Raw genomic sequence first — 24,906 nt, 5'->3', positions numbered from 1 at the left:
CAGAGAATAGATGGGGGCAGGGCCAGTCAGAGGTGGTATTTGCTGGTTCTCCAAACTATTCAAAATTTTCACTACCAGTTCTCCAGAACTGGACAGAACCTGCTGAATGCCACCTCTGGGCTAAACAATTTAAAAATAATAGAGGACAGGGACAGGAATTCATAATATGATTTGTTCCCCACCTCTCCCGAAAGCAATAATAACCAATTCTTTTTTTATTCTCTTTATTTATTTTATTAGGTGTACTGTGGATGACCGAGTGACGCGAGTAGCTTGGCTAAACCGTAGCACTATTCTTTATGCTGGAAATGATAAGTGGTCGATAGATGACAGAGTGGTCATTCTCACAAACACCAAAACTCAATACAGTATCAAGATCCATAATGTGGACATATACGATGAAGGTCCCTATACCTGCTCGGTACAGACAGACAATCATCCCAAAACATCACGAGTTCATCTTATCGTCCAAGGTAAGACTTGCTGATGAAATTAACATGAGGAGGCTCCATGATCTTTGTATAATTGTTAAGGGTTTGAGGTTCTCAGGGCTTTATTAATAAAAATGGGTTGTGGGTTCTTTACTGGACCATCCAATTCTACCTTGAGGTCTTTTATTTAGAAACGAGGGGCTTCTACTGGTTAATGATGAATGAACAAATGTCATAAGTACATAGGTTTCTTTTTATAGGTAAGGTCTTTTTATAAGACCTCGAAAATAAGGCCTAGCACTTATTTTGGAGGTAAAAAGAAAGTAAGACTGGGTCTTACTTTTGGGAAAATGTGGCAGTAATTGACATATCTCCATCTTTTGATGTCAATTGGATTCTTGTCAGTCCAGTTCTTTCGTGGCATGTTCACTATTCTAGGGGGAAAAAATCATCGTTTTTATTATTATTTTTTCTGCTCTAGTACTACATAAAAAAGTAATTAACTTTTTTCAGGCTTTGCCTGAAGTAGAGGTTATGAAGTTTGACCCCAGGATGAACATGGTATACTACAGATGAGCCTGACCTAATTATTGTGCATGAAAGTGTTTGTTTCGTAGAAAAAAGGATTACCCAGGTATTACCCAGGTCTGCTTTAAATTATGTAGAAATGAAACTCTGTTTGGTTCACCCAAGGGCAAAATCTGTTATCAACCATCTCTTCCCTACCTGGTGCATGTGTCGAAGTTTTGTAGGAATAGAAGTGCTTTTAAATAAGGAAACCAACTCCAATTCAACTACCATTGAATTATCGTCTTTAGGAGGAAATATAGTGGCAATATAAAAGACCTGACAGGTGCTATAGAAGAAGAGACTTAAAAAGAACAAGTCTAACTCTTTCCACAGCAAGTAAGAAAAAGAAGACAGATTGCATAAGTATGTCAAAGTCATTGAAAACCATCAAGATGTCTTGGCAGAGAACTTCAAGAGATAAATGCACATGAGAGCTCTGTTAACCCAACACATTTGGGGAAGAATAAAAAGGACTGAACCAGTGGTAGGATTAAAAAAAAAATTACTAGTAGTTCTGTGGGTGTGGCTTGGTGGGTGTGGTTGGCTTGGTGGGTGTGGCTTGGTGGGCATGGCAGGGGAAGGATACTTAAAAAATCTCCTTTCCCTTCCCACTGCACTAACCTACTTTCTAGCTCCGTTCTCCTGTGCAGGGCAACAAAAGAAGACCCAGCCGATCAGCTGGGACTCAATAGGAGGCAGAGAATAGATGGGGGCAAGGCCAGTCAGAGGTGGCATTTGCCGGTTCTCTGAACTGCTTAAAGTTTCCACTACTGGTTCTCCAGAACTGGTCAGAACCTGCTGAATACCACCTCTGAACTGAACTGAACCCAATATTTTTCTGACAGGAACAACTCAAGAAAGACCAAGTTAAGGGCTAAATTAATAGGACATTCATATCTTCTATAAGTGTGTGGCACTACAAGGATAGCTTCAATTTCACTGAGAATAAGTGTTGCTGATCATCTTCAGAAGAAGTGAAGATGAAGAAGGGCTGGCTTGCTGGGTTTTTTTTAAAGAATTTGATTCTCATTTTTAATAAACATAATAGAAACTAAAAGAAAAAAGACATGAAAAAGTTCCAAAGGGCAGGAAACAAGGACAAAGTAGAGAAGGAAAAATAATAATAATATAGTAATGAAAAAGAAAAGAAACATATCATACAATGACTTCATCACAAGTATAAACTATTTTAATAATTTATCACCATCTTAAAATATAACAAATGATCTCTTCTTCCCATATCACATCTCTTATCTATAAATTAATTCTTTAAGTCAGTGTTTCTGTTCCTTGGCCACTTGAAAACATCTGGACTTCAAGTTCCAGAACATCTAGACCTCAACTGGACCCTGCTGGCTTTCTGGGAATTGAAGTCTAGACATCTTCAAGTAGCCAAGTTTGATAAATATTTTTTTTAAGCTTTATCATTCACTCCTGATTAGTAACAAGTCCATTAAGGGTTACCAGAGATAACAACAGGACTATTTTAACCTTGATCAAATAAACCAACTTTATATCCTTTCCTTTTACTTTTAAGAACTTGATCTTTGGCCCTTTCAAATAATGCAATTCAACTCTGAGCTACAGATATTCTCTATTAATTCCCTAAAAGTTTTCTTCCTCTGCAAAAAGAGACATTTGTTTGTCTTCCTTATTCTAGGGGACAGATTAGAATTAATTTCACATTGTAAACCAGGGATGTCCAACCTTGGCAACTTCAAAACTTGTGGATTTCAATTCCCAGAATTCACCAGGCAGCTATGAGAAAGTCTTAAAATTGCCCAGGTTAGACAGCCCTGTTGTAAACAGAAAAATAATAAATCTCTCTTAGCTTTTTTTAAAAAAATTGGCGTGCTGGGGGAAGAAACATGGTTTCAGAATTCCACATTCCACCCAACACTTCTCTGTGAAGGACCATAAAACAGAAGGAAAGCCATGAATTTGCCATATGGTTAAATAAGATTGTTGGGTTTTTTTTAAAGCAAAAGAAATGCTCGTGTAAGCTATAAAATGGAATATCATCAGAAATCAGACCAGGAACATTGAAATCATACATCAGCAAATCAACACCTGGTCCACACACTGAGGAAGCAAATCTATCACCTGATTACTACCTTGTCTGTTATATTGAGATGCATTATATTCCTGAGCAAATTATAGCAATTATTTCTAAATCTGTAGCTGTGCTTATGGATTAACGTATGCAAAGGTTTATGCCCTTGTTCTCCTCTTCATTGTTTTCCATTGGCAGCTCTGTTTAAATGCCTCCCTCCTTCCCTCCCTCCCTCTACCTCCTTCCCTTAATCAAACCACAGCACTAATTTATCCGTGGGTTTCATAAAGAAAAGAAATGTGTGGGTTTTTTTAATGCATTCCTCCCCACCTGATGGTAAGGAGTCAGAGCTTCTTTCAAAAACAGGTCGTCCTCGACTTACGACCACAGTTGAGCCTCCCATTTCTGTTCCTAAGCGAGACATTTGCTAAGTGTGTTTTGTCCCCTTTTACAACCTTCCTGGCCACATTCGTTAAGTGAATCCCTGCAGTTGCTAAGTTACTGACAAGGGAATCTGGCTTCCACATTGACTTTGCTTTTCAGAAGGTCGCAAAATGGGATCACGTGACCCCAGGACCCTGCGTAATCCTCATAAATACGAGTCAGTTGCCAAGCATCTGGATTTTGATCAGGTGACCGTGGGGATGCTGCAATGGTCATATGTGTGAAAAAAAAACAGTCATAAGTCCCTTTTTTCAAGGACATTGTAACTTTGAATGGTCACTTTGAATGGACAACTGTTATAAGTCAAGGATTACTTATAGTGCCAAAGGTGAATATTTGCCTGTGGTTTCCATTGCTTAGAGCTACATAGCAGAAGAGTTTTTTCTGACTTTAGATGTGAATGTTGCATGTAAACATACTTACCTATGTACCAGTGGTGGGATTCAATTTTTTTTACTACCAGTTCTTTAGTGTGGCTTGATGGGCGTGGCAGGGGAAGGATACTGTAAAATCTCCAGTCAGAAGTGGTATTTGGCGGGTCTCTGAACTACTCAAAATTTCTGCTACTGGTTCTCCAGAACTGGTCAGAACCTGCTGAATAACACCCCTGCTATGTACTCACCTGCATGCATATTTCCTGTTGATATAAATAAATAATTCACAGAGAATTAAATGACCTCTTAGTCCAGGGGTGTCAAACTCAAGGCCTGCGGGCTGAATCCAGGCTGTCATGCCCCTGTCAGAGTCTGGATCCTAGGAGGAAGATGAACAGCTGATAGGGAGTGGGAGTGTGGCTCCGTTGGCTGTGGAAGAAACTGGGGAAGGGCAAAGGCTGCCTGGGCAGAGCAGGAGAGAGGTAGAACAAGGGAGAGGGAATTCAGAGGAAGACCCAGGCCCACCCCCTCTTTATCCTAGGGCACGCAGGGAAGAACGGAGAAGAGAGCAACGTGGGTTGTGTGGCTTATGGGGGAGGAAAGGGCCCTGATTCCCTTCATCAGGCACACCTGAAAAGAGAGTTTAAAAGAGATGCATGCTGAGTACGGCATCTGCTGGGAACAAACATGAGTTTATCTTGTGTTGACTTTGGTTATCTACGTTCCTGATGTCCTCCCAACCATGTTGAATTACTGCTTTGCCTTCATGTCTGGAATTCCTTCTCTTGCCCTGCTGGACCAATTACCTCATTTTGCCTTGATTGGACTTATAGTTACAGTTTTTGTTAACCACATTTTGGACTCGATTCTCTGTTCCTGGGAGAGTTTTTCTCCAGCCAGAAAGTAACCACAACATTGGGGACAAAGTTAGAGCTAATCAAGGGACTCTTACTAATCATCTGACTGTGTTGCCTTTGTGCCACCCCCTTTGGGTCATCACACGGCCTGTGGGGTGATTCGATCTGGCCCGCAGAGCCACCCTGGAAACAGCAAAGGACCGGCCCATGGTGCCTGTGCCAGCGAAAATGGAACGCGCCTCCTGAGCTTTGTTTTCACTGGCAGAGGTTTGCAGGAGGCTGTTGCCGTTGAAAATGGAGCTCGGGAGTCTGTTTTCACTGGCCAAGTGCTCAGGACAGCAAAAATGGAGCTCCAGGGGGCTGCAGGAGGCTGTCACATACGCCCGCCCCCCCCCCAGCTCCATTTTCACTGGCAGAGGGTTTGCAGGAGGGTCATTGAGGCCGAAAATGAAGCTCAGGAACCCGTTTTCACTGGCAGAGTGCTCGGGCCACCCCAGGAGCCCCTGACACAAGTGATGTCAAGCTGGCCACAGCCCCCACAGCCTCCCGAGGTCAAATACAATCTTGATTGCGGCCCTCAACAAAACCGAGTCTTAGTCCATTAGCCCAGGAAAAATTCTTGTTTCTCCTTCTTAGTGCTTCTCCCCCCCCATTGTCCCAAGTGCTAAATAGAATTAAGCATTTTCTCCTCCCGCCCACCTTCAATTAGAAAGGAACTCCAGAGGGTTGGCTTCTTAGCAACTGCTATTGGCTTTTGTCCAGTCTATAGATTAATTTTTCAGCGTTAGTGTTAGTTCAGGTTAGATAAAGATAATGAAAGTTTCCTAATCCTCTTAAAGAAGATTTATCTGGCTGAGTAGAAAGCTCTTGCTGTACAATAAGGCATGTATAAAACCTTCCCTTTAATTTCAAACAGCTGATGGATATTGACTTTGCAATGAGTCACTCTGAATTGGGGAGGGAAGAATCTGCGCTTTAGCTTTTTTCCCTTCCTTTTAGAGGAAAAAAAAAACTTTATCAAACTATTATTAAAATAATTTCTTCCTTTGTGCTTCATTTAAGGAGAAAAAAGTGGCCTTTCTGAGCTTCTTGGGTGAGAAATCAGTCTTTCTTATAGGAGAAAAATACAACCCCCTGTAGCTATCTCTTATTTATTTTTAATTTTATTTCATATATTTATTAAATTTAGATGCCACCCCTCTATCCAAAGCTGTTTCTGGGTGTCTGTCTTTCATTTAATATTTAGATATTAATTCAATATTTTTATTTAGTTCATTGTGTATACACTAAGTAAGTAGTACTTGTAAGTGTATTTATTTGAACAATCTGGAGTGCATGGTGCTCTCTGAGCTTGGTGGTTTTTTTGGAGATGTCTCATTAACCAACTAGCTAACATCATCAGTGTTAGAAGGGAGTAAGGTATGCTACCTTCTAGCACTGATGATGTTCCCTAGTTTGGTAATGAAATGTCTGCAAGAAAACCACCAACACCAGAGTGCACCAAAGACCCCCACAATCCCTCCTCTCCTTCCCCCTCCTCTCCTTCTCCACTCTGCAAGCCTCATTCCCTTCTTGCACTGATGATGTTACCTAGTTGGGTAATAAAGTGTCTGCAAGAAAACCGCCAAGTTCAGAAAGCAGCAAAGACCCCACATAACTTGTATTGTGTATGTTTTTTTGTGGGTGGCGTAGTGAGGGAAAGATATAAGTCCAAAATTATTCTGGTAGACTGTTGCTTTGGATGATGGTACCATTTGACTGTGGCCTACAAACTTAAGTCAATGAAGTCAGTCCTGACAAATTTCTGTGAGCTACGGCCTTCATTCATCTAATTAGATTGTAGTCTTGAAAGTACTGGTTTCCCCACATTTCTATTTCTGTACAATAGCTTGTGTTTCTGGTGATGTTGTTATCCGCTGGTATGCCCACCCTCACCCCACTTCAAATAATATAGAATTCTAGTCCAAATGGAAGTATTGCTTCTTTCACTATCAGTAGGGCTTCAGCAGCATTTCAACTGAATTTCTTATTCTTTTCACTAACGCTGTACGTTTTGTCACTCTATCTCACAGGATGTATTCTTGCTGGTAAAAAAAAAAAAAAGATTTAAAGACATTAGTATCTTATCTTTGACCATTGTTTTTTTTTTCAATTCAGGGAATAAGAGATCCCCTTTAAATATTCCTTTCAAATGATATGACAGTTTAAGTAAAATTCTCATGGGTAGGCACAGGAATGCTTGTGCATAATTATTTACAAGGTGATCCAGGGATGGGTGTAAAATTCCTGGCTTTTAGCAACAGTCTGAAATTTAGTTGGCCTCTTGTGTTTCAGTTAAATCTCAAAGAAGGACATCATCAAAATATCCTCCCAGAAGACTTTTTCATACTGAGTAGCCAAAGAGGTGTTTTAAATTTATTTATTTATATTTTTTCTTTGCATACAATAATTGCTTGGTGAACAGCGTACTGTCTGAGTCAATTGCTTAACTTGCTTACATAATAATACTTTTTAAAATCCTAATTTCTACCTCTGTTATCCAACCATTGATAAAACAAATCCCATATTTGATTAACAGATTAGAGATTAACAGAGTTGGAAGGGACCTTGTAGGTCATCTAGTCCAACCCCCCACCCAATCAGGAGACGCTACACCATTTCTGACAAATGGCAGTCCAGTCTCTTCTTGAAAGTCTTAAGTGATGAAGCTCCCACAACTTCCAAAGACAACTTCTGTTCCATTGGTTGATTGTTCTCCCTGTCAGAAAATGTCTCCTTATTTCCAGGTTGAATCTCCCCTTGTTCAGTTTCCATCCATTATTCCTTGTCTGGCCTTCGGTTGGCTTGGAAAATAGCTTGAATCCTTCCTCCCTGTGGCAGCCCCTCAAATATTGAAAGACTGCTATCATGTCTCCCCCTGGTCCTTCTCTTCACTAGACTAGCCAAGCCCAGTTCCTGTAGCCGTTTTTCATATGTTTTAGCCTCCAGTCCCCTAATCATCCTGGTTGCTCTTCTCTGCACTTTTTCTAGAGTCTCAACATCTTTTTTATAGTGTAGTGACCAAAACTGGATGCAGAACTCTAGGTGTGATCTTACTAAGGCTTTATAGAGTGGTTTTAGTACCTCACTTGATCTTGATTGTATTCCTCTGTTAATGCAACTTAGGGTTGCATTGGTTTTTTTTGGGGGGCTGTTGCTGTACACTGCTGGCTCATATTTAGCTGATAGTACTCTAGTGTCTTCCTTTTTCTTTTATCTTCAATGTTGGTCTGTCCATTTCTGCACAAAGAGGTTATGTTGTTGGTTTGAGCTCTGAGCTTGGTGATTTGGCTGAAAACATTTCATTCCCATTTGATGAGACCTCTTCAATGGACTTTGGATCAACAAGATGTCTCCTGGAATGGGGACGAAACATTTGCAGCCAAATTGCCAAGCTTGGAGCTCAAACCAACAACATAACTACCAATCCAAGCTACTAATAATCAAAGACATTTCAAGTCCCAAAGGTTCCAGAAATGGTGAGAAATGTGCAGTAGGCAATAAAACAAAACAAAACAAACCAGAGCCCACTTCAAACAGGAATGTGATCTCAGTGGTATCTGCACCAAGAAACCTTCTAAGCAAATTTGCAAGCTCTCTAGATAGAAAAGGGATGGAAACACAGAAGCTTCCTGGACAGAATAGAGAAGCTTGGAGAAATTCTGAGACGCATTTCAGAACATATTTAAATTACAACAACACACAACTCTTTTTCTGATGTCCGGAGTCTATCGGAAGTCCTCGAATAACCACCACAACTGAGCCCAGCATTTCAGTTGCTAAGCAACACAGCCGTGAAGTGAGTTGTGCCCCGTTTTCTCACCTTTCTTCTCGGAAGCTGTTAAGTGAAACACTGCAGTTTTGAAGTTAGTAATATGGTTGCTAAGGGAATCTGGCTCCTTTGTTGATTTTGCTTGTCAGAAAGTTGCAAAAGGGATCACATGACCCCAGGACACTGCAACTGTCATAAATATGAGTCGGTTGTCAATCGTCTTAATTTTAACCATGTGACCATGCAGATGTTGCAATGGTGGTAAGTGGGAAAACAGTCATAAGTCATGTTTCTCAGTGCCATTGTAACTTGAACAGACACTAAACAAATGGATGCAACTTCCTGCATTGTCTTTATTAGTGTGATAGTCTATCATGGGTCTCCAACCTTGGCAACTTTAAAACTTATAGACTTCAACTCCCAGAGTTCCTCAGCCACCTTTGCTCCTTTGCTTCCTCAGCTTTGCTGGCTAAGGAACTCTGGGAGTCGAAGTCCACAAGTCTTAAAGTTGCCAAGTTTGGAGACCCCTGATAGATTAAATGACAGGGACAGGTTAATATCTGCACCACCAACAATCACTGGGGTTAATGGAAATACCAACCCAGATAAAACTACTGCTTAGCAGCAAATTTAGGCTAATAATCCGAATGGAATCTGTTTTGCGCGCTCATTGGCCAGCCAATTAATTACCCATTAGCGGCCATGTTTGTGTCAGTTCATTTATATTTGTGTTTTCCAAAATGTAAAAGTTGTCTGGTTAGATTATTGATTCTTTGTCTCTCTACTCAATCTGGTTTTAATTGCACCACTGTAAGGTCCAGCCTTTTCTAGCCAGAAACCCTGTGATAAATCTGTCATGGACTCAGCAATCAACAATAAACGCGTCTCTTCATGTCATTATTAATATGTCTCCTGGATTAGTTCATTATAGCCGTTAACCACGGTTTATAAGAGTTAGGATGGCAAACTGCCAGCATTAAAGTGAAGGTTACCCCCCGAATCCAGTTGCTATTTGATTGGGTTGAAGGCTTAAACTGTTTGGCTAGGAGAGCAAAAGGGAAATGGAAAGCAACTGAGAATTTAATTTAATAAAGTTACAGTGCTACCTCGGTACTCAGCTACAGACATTTAAAGGTAAAAGTTCCCCTCACACATACGTGCTAGTCATTCCCAACTCTTGGGGACAGTGCTCATCTCCATTATAAAGCCGAAGAGCTAGCGCTGTCTGAAGATGTCTCCGTGGTCATGTGGCCGGCAGGACTAAAAGCCGAAAGCGCATGGAAAACTGTTCCCTTCTCACCAAAGGGGTCCCTCTTTTTCTACTTGCATTTTTTACATGCATTCGAACTGCTAGGTTGGCAGAAGCTGGGACAAGTAACGGGAGCTCACTCAGTTATGCAGCGCTAGGGATTCAACCGCCAAACTGCTGACCTTTCTATTCAACAAGCTCAGGGTCTTAGCCACTGAGCCACCACATCCCTTAGAACAGGGGTCCCCAACCGCCGGTCCACGGACCGGTACCGGGCCGCGGAACAAGCCTTACCGGGCCGCTGGTTGCTGGGCGCCGCCATCTTTTTTTGGTAAAAAGCGCTTGGTGAGCTTTTCCGGTAGAAAGCCATTTCTACCCGAAAAGCTCACCGAAGCTGCATACGCCATCTTTTTGACGAAACAGCGCCCGGTGACGTCACCGGAAGCGCCTTTTCGTCATAAAAAGATGGCGGCGTCAGTTGACGCTGGTACCGGGCGCGCGCCCAGCTGATGCCGGAACCGGGCCGCGTCGTCGAAAAGGTTGGGGATCCCTGCCTTAGAATGTAGCCATTACATCCAAGTAAAATGCTGGGGGGATTCGAATTGCCGAACTGCCAACCTTTCTGATCAACAAGCTCAATGTCTTAGCCCCTGAGCCACTGCATCCCACAGACATTTATTTATTTATTTATTTATTTTATTTTATTATTGTAAATGTCCCACAGACATTTACAACAGTTCATTTAGTGATTGTTCAAAGTTACAACAGCACTGAAACAAAGTAACTTATGACCGTTTTTCACACTTATGACCATTGCAGCATCCTCATTATTATACAATCAAAAATTCGGATGCTTAGCAACTGACTTATATCTATGACGTCTTTGGAGGTTCTCAGTCATCCAGGTCATGGATCTCCAAAAGGTGCTTATTTCAAGAGGCAACTGGACTTTCTGGTTTTTCTTTGAAACAACCACTTCATACACACCAGGACTAGATTCACAGTCCATCTGCATGTAAGACACAAAGGCCACTCTTTTGAAGACAACAAAGTCCATATTTTGGACAGAGGGGATCGCGGGTTTGAAAGAGGCAGTCAAAGAGGCCATCTATGTCCAAATTGAACAGCCCTCAGTCAACAGAGTGTGAGGGATGCAACATCATCTATCTCCAGTCTACAACACGGTCCTTTCATCAGTTCCAAGAAGGCTTCACACCCATTTGCCCCATTCAGGTGACCCCGAGGTCACAGATAAACCTCCAGGTGACCTTAACAACTCTCTAAAAGAATGCAAATGACCAGCTGTCTGCAAGGAATATAAATCCTTCCATTCCCCACCATCTGGTCAGAGCTGGAGAAGCTTCTTGGATGAGAAGTGAAACGTCTTCAAAGAAAAACTAGAAAGTCCAGTTGCTTCTTGAAAAAGCACTTTTGGGTACATTACAATGGAAAAGCCAGATTCGCTTAACAACTGGGTTACTAATTTACTAAGAGTTGCAGTGATTCACTTAACAACTGTAGCAAGAAAAGTCACAAAAAGGGGGCAAAACTTACTGAAATGTCTCACTTAGCAACCAATAGTTTGGGCTCAATTGTGGTCATATGTTGAGGACTGTGTGTCCTTTGAAAGTCATCGAATTTCATCTGGACATGAAAATTTTGTCTCGACACTCATCATTTGTTTGGTACTCGACACACAAACTAGAATTTGTCAGTGTCGGCTGTCTAGTGACTCACTACATTATTCCTTCTGGGAAAATTTTTATTGGTTCTCATTATTTTTGGTACTCATTGCTCCTCCCGGAACCAATTAACACTGAGTACCGAGATACCAGTGTAGAATGCAAGATGGCTATTTCTCTGTGTACATATGTAGATGCACAGAGATACAAGCAGATATTGTGATAATGAAGCATATTATTGCACTGAATACACCCTTCTGTTCCCCCTTCCATCTATTCCCACCTCTCATCTGACTATCAGATGTGCTCTAATAAATCTGAAATATTTTCTGCAAATCTGGAAGTGAAGATGTACAATATGCCCTGATGATGTGAAACGTATTGCAATGCCATTCTTCGAAGAACTGGATTTAAATTTAGCCACGTTTTCAAGAAAGAAAGGCATTTGCTGCAGAAAACTTTGGATCCAACCCAATGATTTTTATTTTTTTAAAAATGCCTTCTAATCTGAAAAAAAAAAAAAGATGGGTGATCATGGCTTTATTTAAGGTATCAATTGCACCCTCTTTGGTGGTTCATAACCAGAACAACACACAGTGATTTTTTTTTTCCTGCATTGGGTTCCAGGGCACTTGCTCTAATCGAAAACCTTTTGAGAAGAGTCAAGGGCTCTTTCAAGGCTCTTTCAAGACTAGCAAGGTGGGCCTGACTAGGATTAGATTTTATCCAAGGTGAGACAAGTGCTGATGAGACACAACCTTAACCTTCCTAAGAGTTTTCCCCCCAAAAAAAATTCCGGTATCTTCCTTTTCTTTCTTGTCTCAGGCATTATCAGTCTACAAAATAAGTAGTCCAGAATGTGTCTTGCTTAATGGAAGCATAGCTTAACTGTATATAGAACCTGTGCTTTGCATACAGAAGATTCTATATTGTAACATGAAGGCTTTTTAGATAGCACTGGAAAAGGATTTGTCCAAACAACTCCTTCCTTCCTTCCTTCCTTCCTTCCTTCCTTCCTTCCTTCCTTCCTTCCTTCCTTCCTTCCTTCCTTCCTTCCTTCCTTCCTTCCTTCCTTCCTTCCTTCCTTCCTTGTTCCCTCCCTCCTTCCCTCTCTCCCTCTTCCATTTTTCTCCTCCCCCTCCTCCCATCATTTCCTCCTTCCTCTTCCCTTCTTCTTCCTCCCTCTCCTCCCTCCTTTCCTTCCTTCCTTCCTTCCTTCCTTCCTTCCTTCCTTCCTTCCTTCCTTCCTTCCTTCCTTCCTTCCTTCCTTCCTTCCTTCCTTCCTTCCTTCCTTCCTTCCTTCCTTCCTTCCTTCCTTCCTTCCTTCCTTCTCCTCCTCCTCTCCTACTATTTGCAGTTTTTAGCCCCAAAAGTCAGCTGTAGAGATGTTTCCAAAATCTGGGTGACTGCTATATAGAAGCGAAGTAACATAGGAAACTCAAACTGCTTTGCCGTTGTTTTGCAACCCAGATTGGATAGGCTTAATCAAAAGCTGGTTTACACTTCTCATTCCTTAAAATCTTCTACATAGGAGCTCCCGTCAAGGGCAATAATTATTATTAAGCCCCACAGTGGGTGTGATCATGTCCTGCAGCTGTACGAAACCAGAGTGGATTTTTGTTTTTCTTTCAGTAGTCCTATTCTTCACCATATCTACTTTTATTTCCTTTGCTGATCTTCGAAAGTAAATGGCAAATCGTGATTCTATTTGTCAGAGACGTGATTTCTGGTATTTGATGGTGCATCAGTAAGAGTCATAAAAAGGGGTCCAGTTATAGTTTGTGTGGTTGATGTTAGCAAACAACCAACGATAGAAGTTACCATGGACAGCGTGAATCAACAGGAACCTATCTCTCTTTATAACTCTTCAAACTGGCTGTTCTTTCCACAACTGCAAAATCATCTTTCACTCTACAATTTGTGGTAGAGTGCTTGTTTTAGGTTCTGGATCTTTCCGTATTTAGATCTCAAATTGTAGAAATGTGAGAAAGGAAGAAAGACAGACAATTTCTCTCCATGTATCTAAACCATGCTTGATCCCATATATATCTATTATGTCTCCCCTCCATTCTGAGCCAGACTTCCTCATGGCTGTGATTTCCCCGCCCCCTCAAAATAGAACCACACCAGTCCTGTAATCATTTGGGTTGCCCTATTTTCTGCCTTTTGTAGCTCTGTAATAAATTTAAGGTGTGATGGCCAAAACTGTACCCTGTACAGTACTCTAAGTGTAGTCTTGCCATAGATTTGTATGAGGGCTATTACCCCAGCAATTCCATCTTCAATTTTCTTTGCTATGATTCCAAATTTGTCCCTCTTCAGTAGATACATCAGGGTAACATTTTCGTTTTGCTTTTCACCCCGATTCAGATTTCCTTTTCTGTTCAATTACTGCCAAGTTCAAATAGCATAATGCTGGGGTTTGTAACCTTAACCACTTTACATCTTGTGGACTTCAACACCCAGAGTTGCACTCAGCCAGCAGCCAGAAAAGGCAAGAAACAATGGAAGGAAACTAACCAAATTTCCTAACGGTGAGAACAATCAACCAATGAAACAGCTTGCCTTCAAAAGCTGTGGGTGCCCCAACACTGGAAGTTTTTAAGAAGAGATTGGATAACCATTTGTCTGAAGTGGTGTAGGGTTTCCTGCCTAAGCAGGGGACCTTCAAGGTTCCTTCCAACGCTGTTGTTCTATCTATTCTATCACCGGAGGCATTCAAAAAGAGACTGAACAACCATTTATCTGAAATGGTATAGGGTCTCCTGCTTGAGCAGAGCATTGGACTAGATGATCTCTGAGGACCCTTCCAACTCTATTATTCTATGTTCTATGATTCTTGTGCTGATCTTGAGAATTCCTTTTGAACGTTACCACCTGCAAAAGTTTGGTATTAATCAGTAAACTTGGTTACTTCACTGCTCTATGTTAATCCCCATCACTGTACTCAACTTAAAAAGTATTCTCCCAGTATTGATCCTCAAGTTACTTAGTTCTAGAATTGTTGATTTATTCTTGCTCCTTATTTCCTGGGTTTTTTAACAGCTGTCTATCCATAGGAATATCTGTTTTTATATTCCATGATATCTCTCAAGCACGGACAACTAGATCCACATGTGAACGACTTAATTTAATTCTTTTTTTGCTAAAGCCTAGACTCAGGAATCTTCTAAGAGTAACAGTTTGCACCCAAGTAAAAGAATAGAATAGAATAGAATAGAATAGAATAGAATAGAATAGAATAGAATAGAGTAGAGTAGAGTAGAGTAGAGTAGAGTAGAGTAGAGTAGAGAGTAGAGTAGAATAGAATAGAATAGAATAGAATAGAATAGAATAGAATAGAATAGAATAGAATAGAATAGAATAGAATCCTTTATTGGCCAAGTGTGATTGGACACACAAGGAATTTGTCTTGGAAGATAAGGTTCAATGTCATTCAAGGGCAGTTTGACTTCACCCTCTTATGACAACATACAGATTCTAAACTAATTCCCCTTTTGACTCCAATTCCTCCTGCCAGTCTCTCTCCAACAGCTTCTGAGTTTGTCCCTTTAGTAAGGATCCTGTCCTAGTAAACTACTTTCCTCACGCAAGAATAGATTTGTTTGTTTGTTTTAAATCCAGACTTGAAAAAAGGATGGAAAAAAGATAAATAATGGAAAAAGGATGAGAAGGGGTATCAGAAGGTTTTTTAAACCATAGCAACTCTATATACAGTATTAAAAAGAGTTCTCTCTGGCAGTAAATAAAATGCAACCCAAATAATGTCACTTGAGATTTTAAAAACGTTGTGAAATCTATTTTTCCTTTGATGTATTCACAGGTGGTTGCAAAAAGGGAAAAAAAGGTCTAACTAGCTTCACACCTTTTTATTAAACTGCACTCTCACTGACATAAAATAAGATGAGGGAGAAGGGAAAAAAATTAAAAATAAACAGTGAAAATCAATTTAAGTTGCCACCATTAAAATGAAGCCTGGGGAAGTGAAATAGGAATCTTTCAAAACAAAGAAAATTGTCACCCATCATGGTAAGAGAGACTGGTGACAAGATGGAGCCTAAATTTTAGCTCTAAGCAACATTTTAGACCGTCTGAACAATAAAAGGAATAATGATGGAGATATATATTTGTAGAACATCAGAAATACTTTATAGGAGGGGTGAGTTTTGGCTATCATCTCATCCAATATTCTGTTTTATGTCAGAGCTATCCAGATGCCTCGCAGAGTGGCAAAATTAATTACCGTATTTATCGGCGTATAACACGCACTTTTTTCCCCCTGAAAATAGGGGGCAAATGATGTATGCGTGTTATACGCCGATATAATGTTAAGAAGCCTTCGGTGAATGCTGCTGGGATCGGGGATCAAGGACACAAATGAAAGAAGGGGAGGGAGGAAGCAACCGAAGCCTGTCCTTCTCTCTGGGTCAGCTCTGTCAGTCGCTCTCTCGCTCCTCCACCAGCACAGGAAGAAACTGCTTCAAAGAAGCGGGGGGCTTCCCTGAAGCGCCCGTTTCTCCCCACCCCACCCCGCCCGCCCGCCCGCCCGCCCGCAGTGCTCCGTTCTGCCTGCCTGCCTGCCTTCGTTAATGGTTGAATCGGAACAGCTTCGGCTGAGTAAAAGAGGCGAATAGTTATTATTCTCAGCCGAAGCTGCTCCCAAACAACCAGAAACTAAGGCAGGCAGGCAGGCAGGCAGAATGGGACACTGTGGATTGAAGCGCGCGCGGGGGGTGGGAGTGGGGGTGAAACGGGCGCTTTCCTGAAATTTCCCTCTTAAAATGAAGATGCGTGTTATACGCCTGTGCGTGTTATACGCCGATAAATACGGTAATTGGATGGTTGCTAATGAGATATCTGTCAAGAATATTTTAAAAAAAACAAATTTATGGACAAATTGATCTATTATTTTCAGTCCCATCAATTCATTCACCCTCATCTCCCCATAAACTGCAAAATGGTTAATTTGTGTGAGAAATTGTACTTAAACATGTATTTACAGATTTCAAAACTTAGTTTTCCCTTCAGAAACACACATGCTTAAACCTAATTTGAGCACCTCTAACAAGACTGTTGCTGAGTGAAAGAAAATGGACTCTTTTTTTTCTAAAGATGGGCAGGGCCAAACCTCCTAAATTTAGATTAAAAACGTTTTTGAAGAAAGCTAATAATCTTTCATCTTGTGGGTCTGTCTGTCTGTCTGTCTATCCATCCATCCATCCATCCATCCATCCATCCATCCATCCATCCATCTATACGTGTGTGTGTGTGTGTGTGTGTGTGTGTGTGTGTGTGTGTGTGTTTTCCCACATCTTTATAGTTGTGCTTTTAAAGTTGTAGCGACGTTTTGGCAGAATCTCATCTGCCATCATCAGGCTCGTGTATTCGGTTCATCTTTGTTGTGTGTGTCAGGCTTTTGCAGCCGTTTCTGTTTTAAATTTGGTGCTAGCCTCATGCTTTGTTTGAATCATCCTGATTGGTTGGGAGTCTTGGTCTGTGTTTATAGGTCTTGGAGTTGGCTGTGTTTTGCTTGATTGGTGTTTCTAATATCTTCTGTCTGTTTTGTAGCTTTTTTTTGTCTTGATTGGCTGGCAACATTGTTTTTCGTGTATTGGGGGCTTTCAGTGCGGCTTGGCTTCAGGTGAATGGCTGGCTATTGTTTATTAAGAAGTTAGGTTCCATCTGGGTGGCTGGCTGGGGTGTGTTTGGGCTGGAGGTATCAGGGGGGGGGGGTCTGTTTGTGCCCAGGTGTTTGCTTGGCTTGTGGTGTGGAGATTTTTTTGTTTGTGACTGCAGGCTTCCAGATAATTAGATTTCAGAGAGTAATTAGGACTGCAGAAGATCCCTCACATCCCAGACACAAACTGTTTCAACTCCTTCCCTCAAAACGACGCTAACAGAGCACTGCACACCAGAACAACTAGACACAAGGACAGTTTTTTTTCCCAAAACCCATCACTCTGCTAAACAAATAATTCCCTCAACTCTGTTCAACTATTACAAAATCTGCACTACTATTACTGTTAAATCTTGTCATCACTCCTTATTACCCATCCCCTCCCATTTGTGACTTCTATTCTATTCTATTCTATTCTATTCTATTCTATTCTATTCTATTCTATTCTATTCTATTCTATAATTGACAGTCTGGTGGAGTCATCTCTTCTATTCATGCTTTCAGGTCGTTTTTTCAATCTGTATGGCTTCTCTGATAATTCTGTAGCTGGGGTTTTCTATAGTGGCTAGGGTTTTGGGGCCATTGAAGTCGATGCTATGACCTGTGGCTTTCATGTGTTGGACTAGTGAAAAACTAGGACACACCATATACCAGAAGAAAACACATACCAACCGCTACCTCAATGCCCAATCCCACCACCACCCAACACAGATAAACTCCATAGCCAAAACACTAATTGCCAGAACCAAAGGCCTGGCAGACAAGGCACACATAAAGACTCTGTGACCCCTTCAAGTGATCCCTCCCCCTGCGCATGTGCACACATCTCCCGCATGCACCCTGCCCCCGTGCAACAGATACCTGAAAATAAGCTGGTTGGTAGGAGGAGCGCACACATACACAGTGGGACTGAGCTGGGGTGATGGCATGCACGCTGGCAGAGATGGCTGTGCATGCCACTTCTAGCATGCATGTCATAGGTTTGCCATCACGGCCCTATACCATTCCAGACAAATGGTTGTCCCATTTCTTCTTAAAACCCTCCAGTGCTGGAGCACCCACAATTTCTGGAGGCAAGCTGTTCCACTGGTTGATGGCTCTCACTGTTAGTAAATTTCTCCTAAGTTCCAGGTTGCTTCTCTCCGTGATCAGTTCTCATTCCTTGTTTCTTGTCTTGCCTTTTTTAGCACTTTGGAAAAGAGTTTGACCCTGTTCTGACCCACACCCTTTTCCAACAATTCAAACACAATCCAAAAGGAACAGAAACCTTGTAATGCTTTTACAAAATAATTAGCTGTGATAAGCACAAGCCTTGCCAAACTGTGCGAGACTTGTCAAAAGATAGCAGACAAGAAATAATTTGCAAAATAAGAATCTTCAAATACAAACTCAGGATACTGGAATGTACATGAGGCTCGAGTTTCAAAACATCTTTGCTTCCTGCAAAGAACGTCTGATTCACAGCTGGCTTTTATCTTCTTGAAGGAGGGGCCATTACCTTGCAGCCTTACTCCCGAGTCGCCCATGCTGCTGCAGCTGCTCTTTCCTGCGAGCAGTCCTGTGTGCACACGCATTTGGCACAGGCTCCTCGAGAACCTCCTCATCAATGCTGCCAGCCCCCCCAATCTCTGAAGGCAGCAGTCCACGCCCTAATGGTCCTCATCTGAGTTCTCACTCTCCTCAGCCATCCACACCTGCTGCTGGCTAACCACAACAGACTCTCATGACTTTGTAGGAGCCCCTCAAATCTTGGATGAAGGTCTTTCTCCAGTGCCAAGGTCACAATCCTGCAACTGCAACAGAAGGACCTAGCTGTGTCTCTGATACTTTGTCAGCCATCACAGTCCATCTTATTTTTAGATGTGGTGTCATGATTTGCCAGTCGTACTTGTTTCGACAGCAACAGGCCTCTATGGAAATCTGTTTATCAGTTATGTTCAGCGCTACCATAAATTAAAAGAAGTAGGAGGAACACCCCAGCATACCTGAATAATTACTACAAAGCTGAATTAAATAAAAAAAGGGAAGGTGATGGGATGGAGAGAGTTGTTTCTCCCATTATACTTTTTTTTTCAGACAAAAATGAGCATTTTATAGTACATACAAATCACTCCCTGGGAAGCTTTTCTACTTCCTTAATTGTTCATAAATTTAGTGACAGGTGGTTACACAGTAGGTGCACAGGATTATTTTCATTTTTATGGCAGGCATTCACTTAACGAGGAAAAAAAAGTCAGGTCAGGCGCAAAAGATGGTCCCCAGGTTGATGTGTCATGGCAAACTGCAGGAAGGTTGGGTGGAAATTCTAAGTTAAATTTTCTAAACTGTCTTTGTCCTCAGATGCTCCCTTGGTGAAATCTGAGAGACAATTTAAGCCACAGGTGCCCAACCTTAGCAAATTTAAGACTTGTGGACTTCAACTCCCAGAATTCCCCAGCCAGCCATTCATGGAGGTTAAGAGTCTGAAAGCTTACCTCAGAAGTGTCCAACCTTAGCAAATTTAAGACTTGTGGACTTCAACTCCCAGAATTCCCCAGCCAGCCATGCATGGAGGTTAAGAGTCTGAAAGCTTACCTCAGAAGTGTCCAACCTTAGCAAATTTAAGACTTGTGGACTTCAACTCCCAGAATTCCCCAGCCAGCCATGCATGGAGGTTAAGAGTCTGAAAGCTTACCTCAGAAGTGTCCAACCTTAGCAAATTTAAGACTTGTGGACTTCAACTCCCAGAATTCCCCAGCCAGCCATGCATGGAGGTTAAGAGTCTGAAAGCTTACCTCAGAAGTGTCAACCTTAGCAAATTTAAGACTTGTGGACTTCAACTCCCAGAATTCCCCAGCCAGCCATGCATGGAGGTTAAGAGTCTGAAAGCTTACCTCAGAAGTGTCCAACCTTAGCAAATTTAAGACTTGTGGACTTCAACTCCCAGAATTCATGGCTATTCTGACCCAGCCTTCGCAGAAGCAAGAAACAAGACTCCTCACAAAGGAAAACCTTTCTTCATTTACACATTGGGAATTAACTGCATTCACCAACAGAAAGTCCAGGCAAGAGTCCTGCAAGGAGTTAACTAAAAAAATAGTCCTTATCAGCTCATTATGATAAATGGAAGGCTGTGAACTCCCAGCCAGGAGGCTGCAAATTAAGTCAGTTCAAACAGAGAAATAGACAAACCTCAGTTCTGGCAAGGCAGTTTTTGTAGCACGAAACACACAAGGAGCAAACTTTCCAGAATTGCAAACATTATCTGCGACAACCAAACCACTCTCCTTTCCTCCTATTTATTCCCCAGCCAGGGAGGGGGCCATTCAGCATCGACATTTGTTTTGCTTCCTGAGCCAGCTCATTGTTCACCTCTCCTATCTGCTCTGCGCATATGCCCATCTGGAACAGGCCCCAGCTGTTCCTCCTCCTCACTCATGTCTGACTCCAAAGGCAGCTAACTCTCTGGCTGGGAAATGCCGGACGGCCCTGGCTCTATCTCTGTGTCTGACATTGAGCATCCATCAGAGCCTTCCCCAGGCTCCAGAACTGGCCCAGTTTCTACCCTAAACTCCTCCTCATCTGAGTCTGCTGCCAGCTCTGCTGGCAGCTGGCAGGCCACAACAACAGCTAGCTTGGGAATTCTGGGAGTTGAAGTCCACCAGTCTTAAAGTTGCCAAGGTTGGACATTTCTGAGATAGGTGTTCACACTCCCAACCTAAGCAAAAGACGCTGCTCCCATGTGTGTTAACTTTGGGCTCGGATGTACAAGAACCACACAAAAGCAAACAGCCAGAGATTCAAACCCTTCTATAAAAGGTTAAAGGATGATTTGGTATTGATTGTATTTTTTATAAGACTGAATTCCAGTCATGGCACAGGTGAATTACTCAGAATTGTTGCTCTCCCTGGCTTCTGCTTTTATTGTATTTGTAGGATTAGAGATGCTTTGGAGAATTAAAGATGAAATTTGACCTTTGCAAATTTCGGTAACATTGATTTGATCTTGCCGCTCTTGAGAAATGTAGACCAGAATTAGGTTAATGTTTCCCAAATCTCTGACACCGTTTTTTTTTTCTTTTTTAATCTCTAAAGAAGCAGCAGCAGAATTTATATTTAAAGCCACATACATGTTTTTCTCCAAAAAATATATCTAGGAATGTATCATCTAACTTTGCATTCACTGAGAAATTGGGGTGGATTTTGCTAAACAGGGGGAGAAAAGATTTATGTAAAAATGGGGGAATAATAGAAATGGCTGAATTGATGTAGGAACTTCCCCAAATTAAAAAAAAAATGATTTGTCCACTTTGAATGGACTATTATGTTATGGTAATACAAAAGCCTCGTTAGTATAATTAATTTTTGTTTATTTTTCCTTATTTATTTGTTGAATTTAGATCCTGCCCATCTCACTCACCATGGCTGTGGCTTTTTGGTCAGAGTCTCTTTACGCTCTCTTCTTAAAATGCCCTAAAATGTTAGATTCTATATAGAAAAGAGGAAAAGAAACTCAGGAAAAGAAATAATACATTATATGACTTATCTGTGCTCAGCTTTGCCTTGATGAATCACTTCCTACCATGGAAGCAATAAAGGTCGTCCTCAACTTACAACTACAACAGAGATCAGAATTTCCATTGCTTAAGCAAGGCGGTTATTAAGAGAGTTGTACAGTCTTTAAATCATGATTTTTAAGCAAATTCCTGTAGTTGTTAAGTGAATTACACAGTTGTTAAGTGAATCCAGCTTCCCCCATTGACTTTGCTTTTCGGATGCCGGCTGAAAAGGTCAGAAATGGTCATCCCATCATACTTAGATGCTGCAACCATTCTACATACATGCTGGTTGCTAAGCGCCCAAATTTCTATCATGTGATTGTGAGGATGCTGCAACAATCATAAACGCAAGGACCAGTTTATTCTTTTTTTTTTCCCCCAATGCTTTTGAAACTTCAGTCACTGAATGAATGAGTATAAATCAAGGACTACTTGTAATCCATTGGAGAAGGAGACCCTCTCAACATTGAATTGGATAGCTAGATCCGGTTAGAATAACATAGTAGCATTAAGGCTTAATTTACAGGGAAGACAAAAACAATAGTCCCGTACAAAATATGTAATGGCGGTTCAGTGGTTAATGTGCCACCAATTTTGGTCCCCATGCTACAAAAAAGATGTTGGGGCCTTGGAAAAAGTTCAGAGAAGGGCAACCAAGATGATCAAAGACTAAAATGTATGAAGAACGGCTGTAGGATTTGGGTTTGGCTAGTCTAAAGAAAAGAAGAATTAGGGGAGATATGATAGCAGTATTCCAGTAATTGAGGGGCTGCCACAAAGAAGAGAAGGTCAAATTATTCTCCAAAGCACCAGAGGGCAGGACAAGAAACAATGGTTGGAAACTGGTCAAAGAGAGAAGCAACCTGAAATTAAGGAGGAACTTCCTAACAGTGAGGACAATTAACCAGTGGAATAGCTTGCCTCCAGAAATCGTGGGCGCTCCATCACTGGAGGTTTTTAAGAAGAAACTAGACAGCCACTATATGAAATAGTATAGGTTCTCCTGCTTGAACAGGGGGCTGGACTAGAAGACCTCCAAGGTCCTATGCTATGCTATGCTATGCTATCCTATCCTATTCTATTCTAACATTGGGCTTGTTGGCTTGAAAGTTGACAGCTCATGTTCGAGTCCCGATGGCCATGTTACGGGGGTGAGCTCCCATCCTCACCCAGCTTCTGACAACTAGCAGTTTGAAAGCATGCAAACAAGAGTAGATAAATAGGTACCACTTAGGTGGGAAGGTCACCGTGCTCCATGATGTCACGTTGGCCACATGACCACAGAAACATCTTCGGACAGCACTGACTCAAACGCCTTGAAACAGAGATAAGCACCATCTCCTTATATTCAGCAATGACTAGCGAAGTAAAATCTGCAGGGGTTCCTTTACCATCACCCCCCCCCCTTTTTTTTTTTTTTTTTTTTTTTACAAAATAGGTTACTTTAGTGTCTGGGTGTATTGTGGCTTTCAAAAACATTTTATCTGCCTGGCTGAATCGGAGTTGAATCTGAGCCTGTGATAGTTCAGATGTATTTCCGTAAAAGCCTCTTTGTTATTGCGATATTGTGGAGCATGTTGAAGTCCTTGTGAAAGATAAAATAGGTTGTTACAGGCTTCACTCTTTGCTTCTCATGTGTGAAGCTATGATTGAAAGGTAGTTGTATAAGTTATTGTGCAGATTGCAAATGCTGTTCCTGAGGTTTTTCTTCAAATCAGTTCTATTTGGATACTTCACTGTTCTCCAGTGTTATTCTATATTCTATGACATTTCAGTGGGAAATGCAATTAAACCCATAGTAACAAGTTGGATGCAATGAGAATATGGCAGCCTGCCTAGATGGAAATTTTGATGATTATTATGTTGACCAGAATCTGTTTGTCAGATGCACTTCCTCTATTCTCTTGATAAAACCATCTTCGGCTTGTGCTGTCATCGACATTGATTTTATCAAACGAGATAATCTTCACTGTCAACAAACAGTACTTGGCTAATTTTTAAAAAATACTATTCTTTTCTCTGGTTTTCTTCTGGTGTCATTGAATCCTGGGATTGAAATTCCCCTTCTTTGCGTTTAAGGGGAAAAAAATACATAGATGTGTACAGTTGCAGAGAAAGTACATCCAGATTGATGGTGGGACACCTTTAACCCTTCCCAATCCCCTTTTCTTCCTGACAGCAAATTCTGTTCCATCAGACAAAGATGATTAGGGGACTGGAGGCTAAACCATAAGTTGACCAGTTGTGGGAAATGGGAATATCTAGTCTAACCAAGAAAAGGACTAAGGGAGACATGATAGCAGTTTTCCAATATTTCCACAGGGAAGAGAATATCAACCTATTTTCCAAAACACCTGAGAGCAAGACAAGAAGTAATTAATGGGTGGATTTAATGAAAGAGATCCAACCTAGAACTTAGGAGAAATTTCCTGACAATGATAATAATTAAATAATGGAACAGAAGTTACCTCCAGAAATTTGGGTGCTGTATCACAGGAGGTTTTCAAGAAAAGATTGACCAGTCATTTGTCCAGTATGGTACAGGGTCTCCTGATCTCAAAGGTCATTTCCAGACCTGTTATTCTATAAATCTGTAAACAGAATAAGGGCTATTTAAACAAAGGAGAATTTTTCTGCACAACATTATTCCCAGAAAGTACCTGGAAGAGGAACCTCTAGGCGAGAAAATGCCATTACTGATCACAAATGTCATGTATTTATGATTTAGGTTTGAAGCTCCAATATTCCCAATGCAGCCTCTCTACTTCTGAAAAGCCTCCTTTATGAAAATTGTCCATTTATACCACTGTTTCACAGATTTGGCCATTTTAACCTCAACAATCCCTTTGCAAACATGGCTGACTGAGGAATTCTGGGAGCTGAAATCCACGTATCTCAAAATTGCCAAGTTTGAGAAACACTGATTTATATTTACTAACTTACTGCTAACCAGTTATTGATCCACCTCAATGAAATGCTGAAAGAAAGAGGAAGGAAAAAAAGTTTTTGTGTCTAAGCTGGATGAAATTATTAAAGTTTGATCACTTGGAAAATTTTGGAAAGTTGCTTTGATGATGCTGTGTTGAAAAGGGAAAATATTGGAAGAACCTATGAAGGAATACTTCAACCTTGGCTTTGAGGCTAGCTTCTGGAGAAGCTTTCAAGAGAATCAAATCAAGATGACCTCTCAAATATTTACAGCCAGCAATAGTTAAAAAGA

At 41.2% G+C, this 24,906-nt stretch overlaps 1 protein-coding gene across 2 annotated transcripts in view; it reads left to right on the top strand.

The window, feature by feature from the left end:
* Positions 1–24,906, top strand: part of LOC113419307 (opioid-binding protein/cell adhesion molecule homolog) — a 775,668-nt gene that overhangs the window by 622,083 nt on the left and 128,679 nt on the right. For both annotated transcript variants that reach the window (XM_026678591.2, XM_087970096.1), the window contains one exon: positions 241–473. In XM_026678591.2, coding sequence (XP_026534376.1) covers positions 241–473 — 233 coding nt within the window. The remainder of the gene's footprint in view (positions 1–240; positions 474–24,906) is intronic.

The sequence above is a fragment of the Notechis scutatus genome, chromosome 7 (assembly GCF_049901735.1).
Source record: "Notechis scutatus isolate UNSWTSFEM ecotype Mainland chromosome 7, rNotScu1.2, whole genome shotgun sequence".
NCBI classification, from domain to species: domain Eukaryota; kingdom Metazoa; phylum Chordata; class Lepidosauria; order Squamata; family Elapidae; genus Notechis; species Notechis scutatus.
The sequence above is the reverse complement of the archived record's forward strand: the minus strand, read 5'-3'. Positions and strand labels throughout refer to the sequence as shown.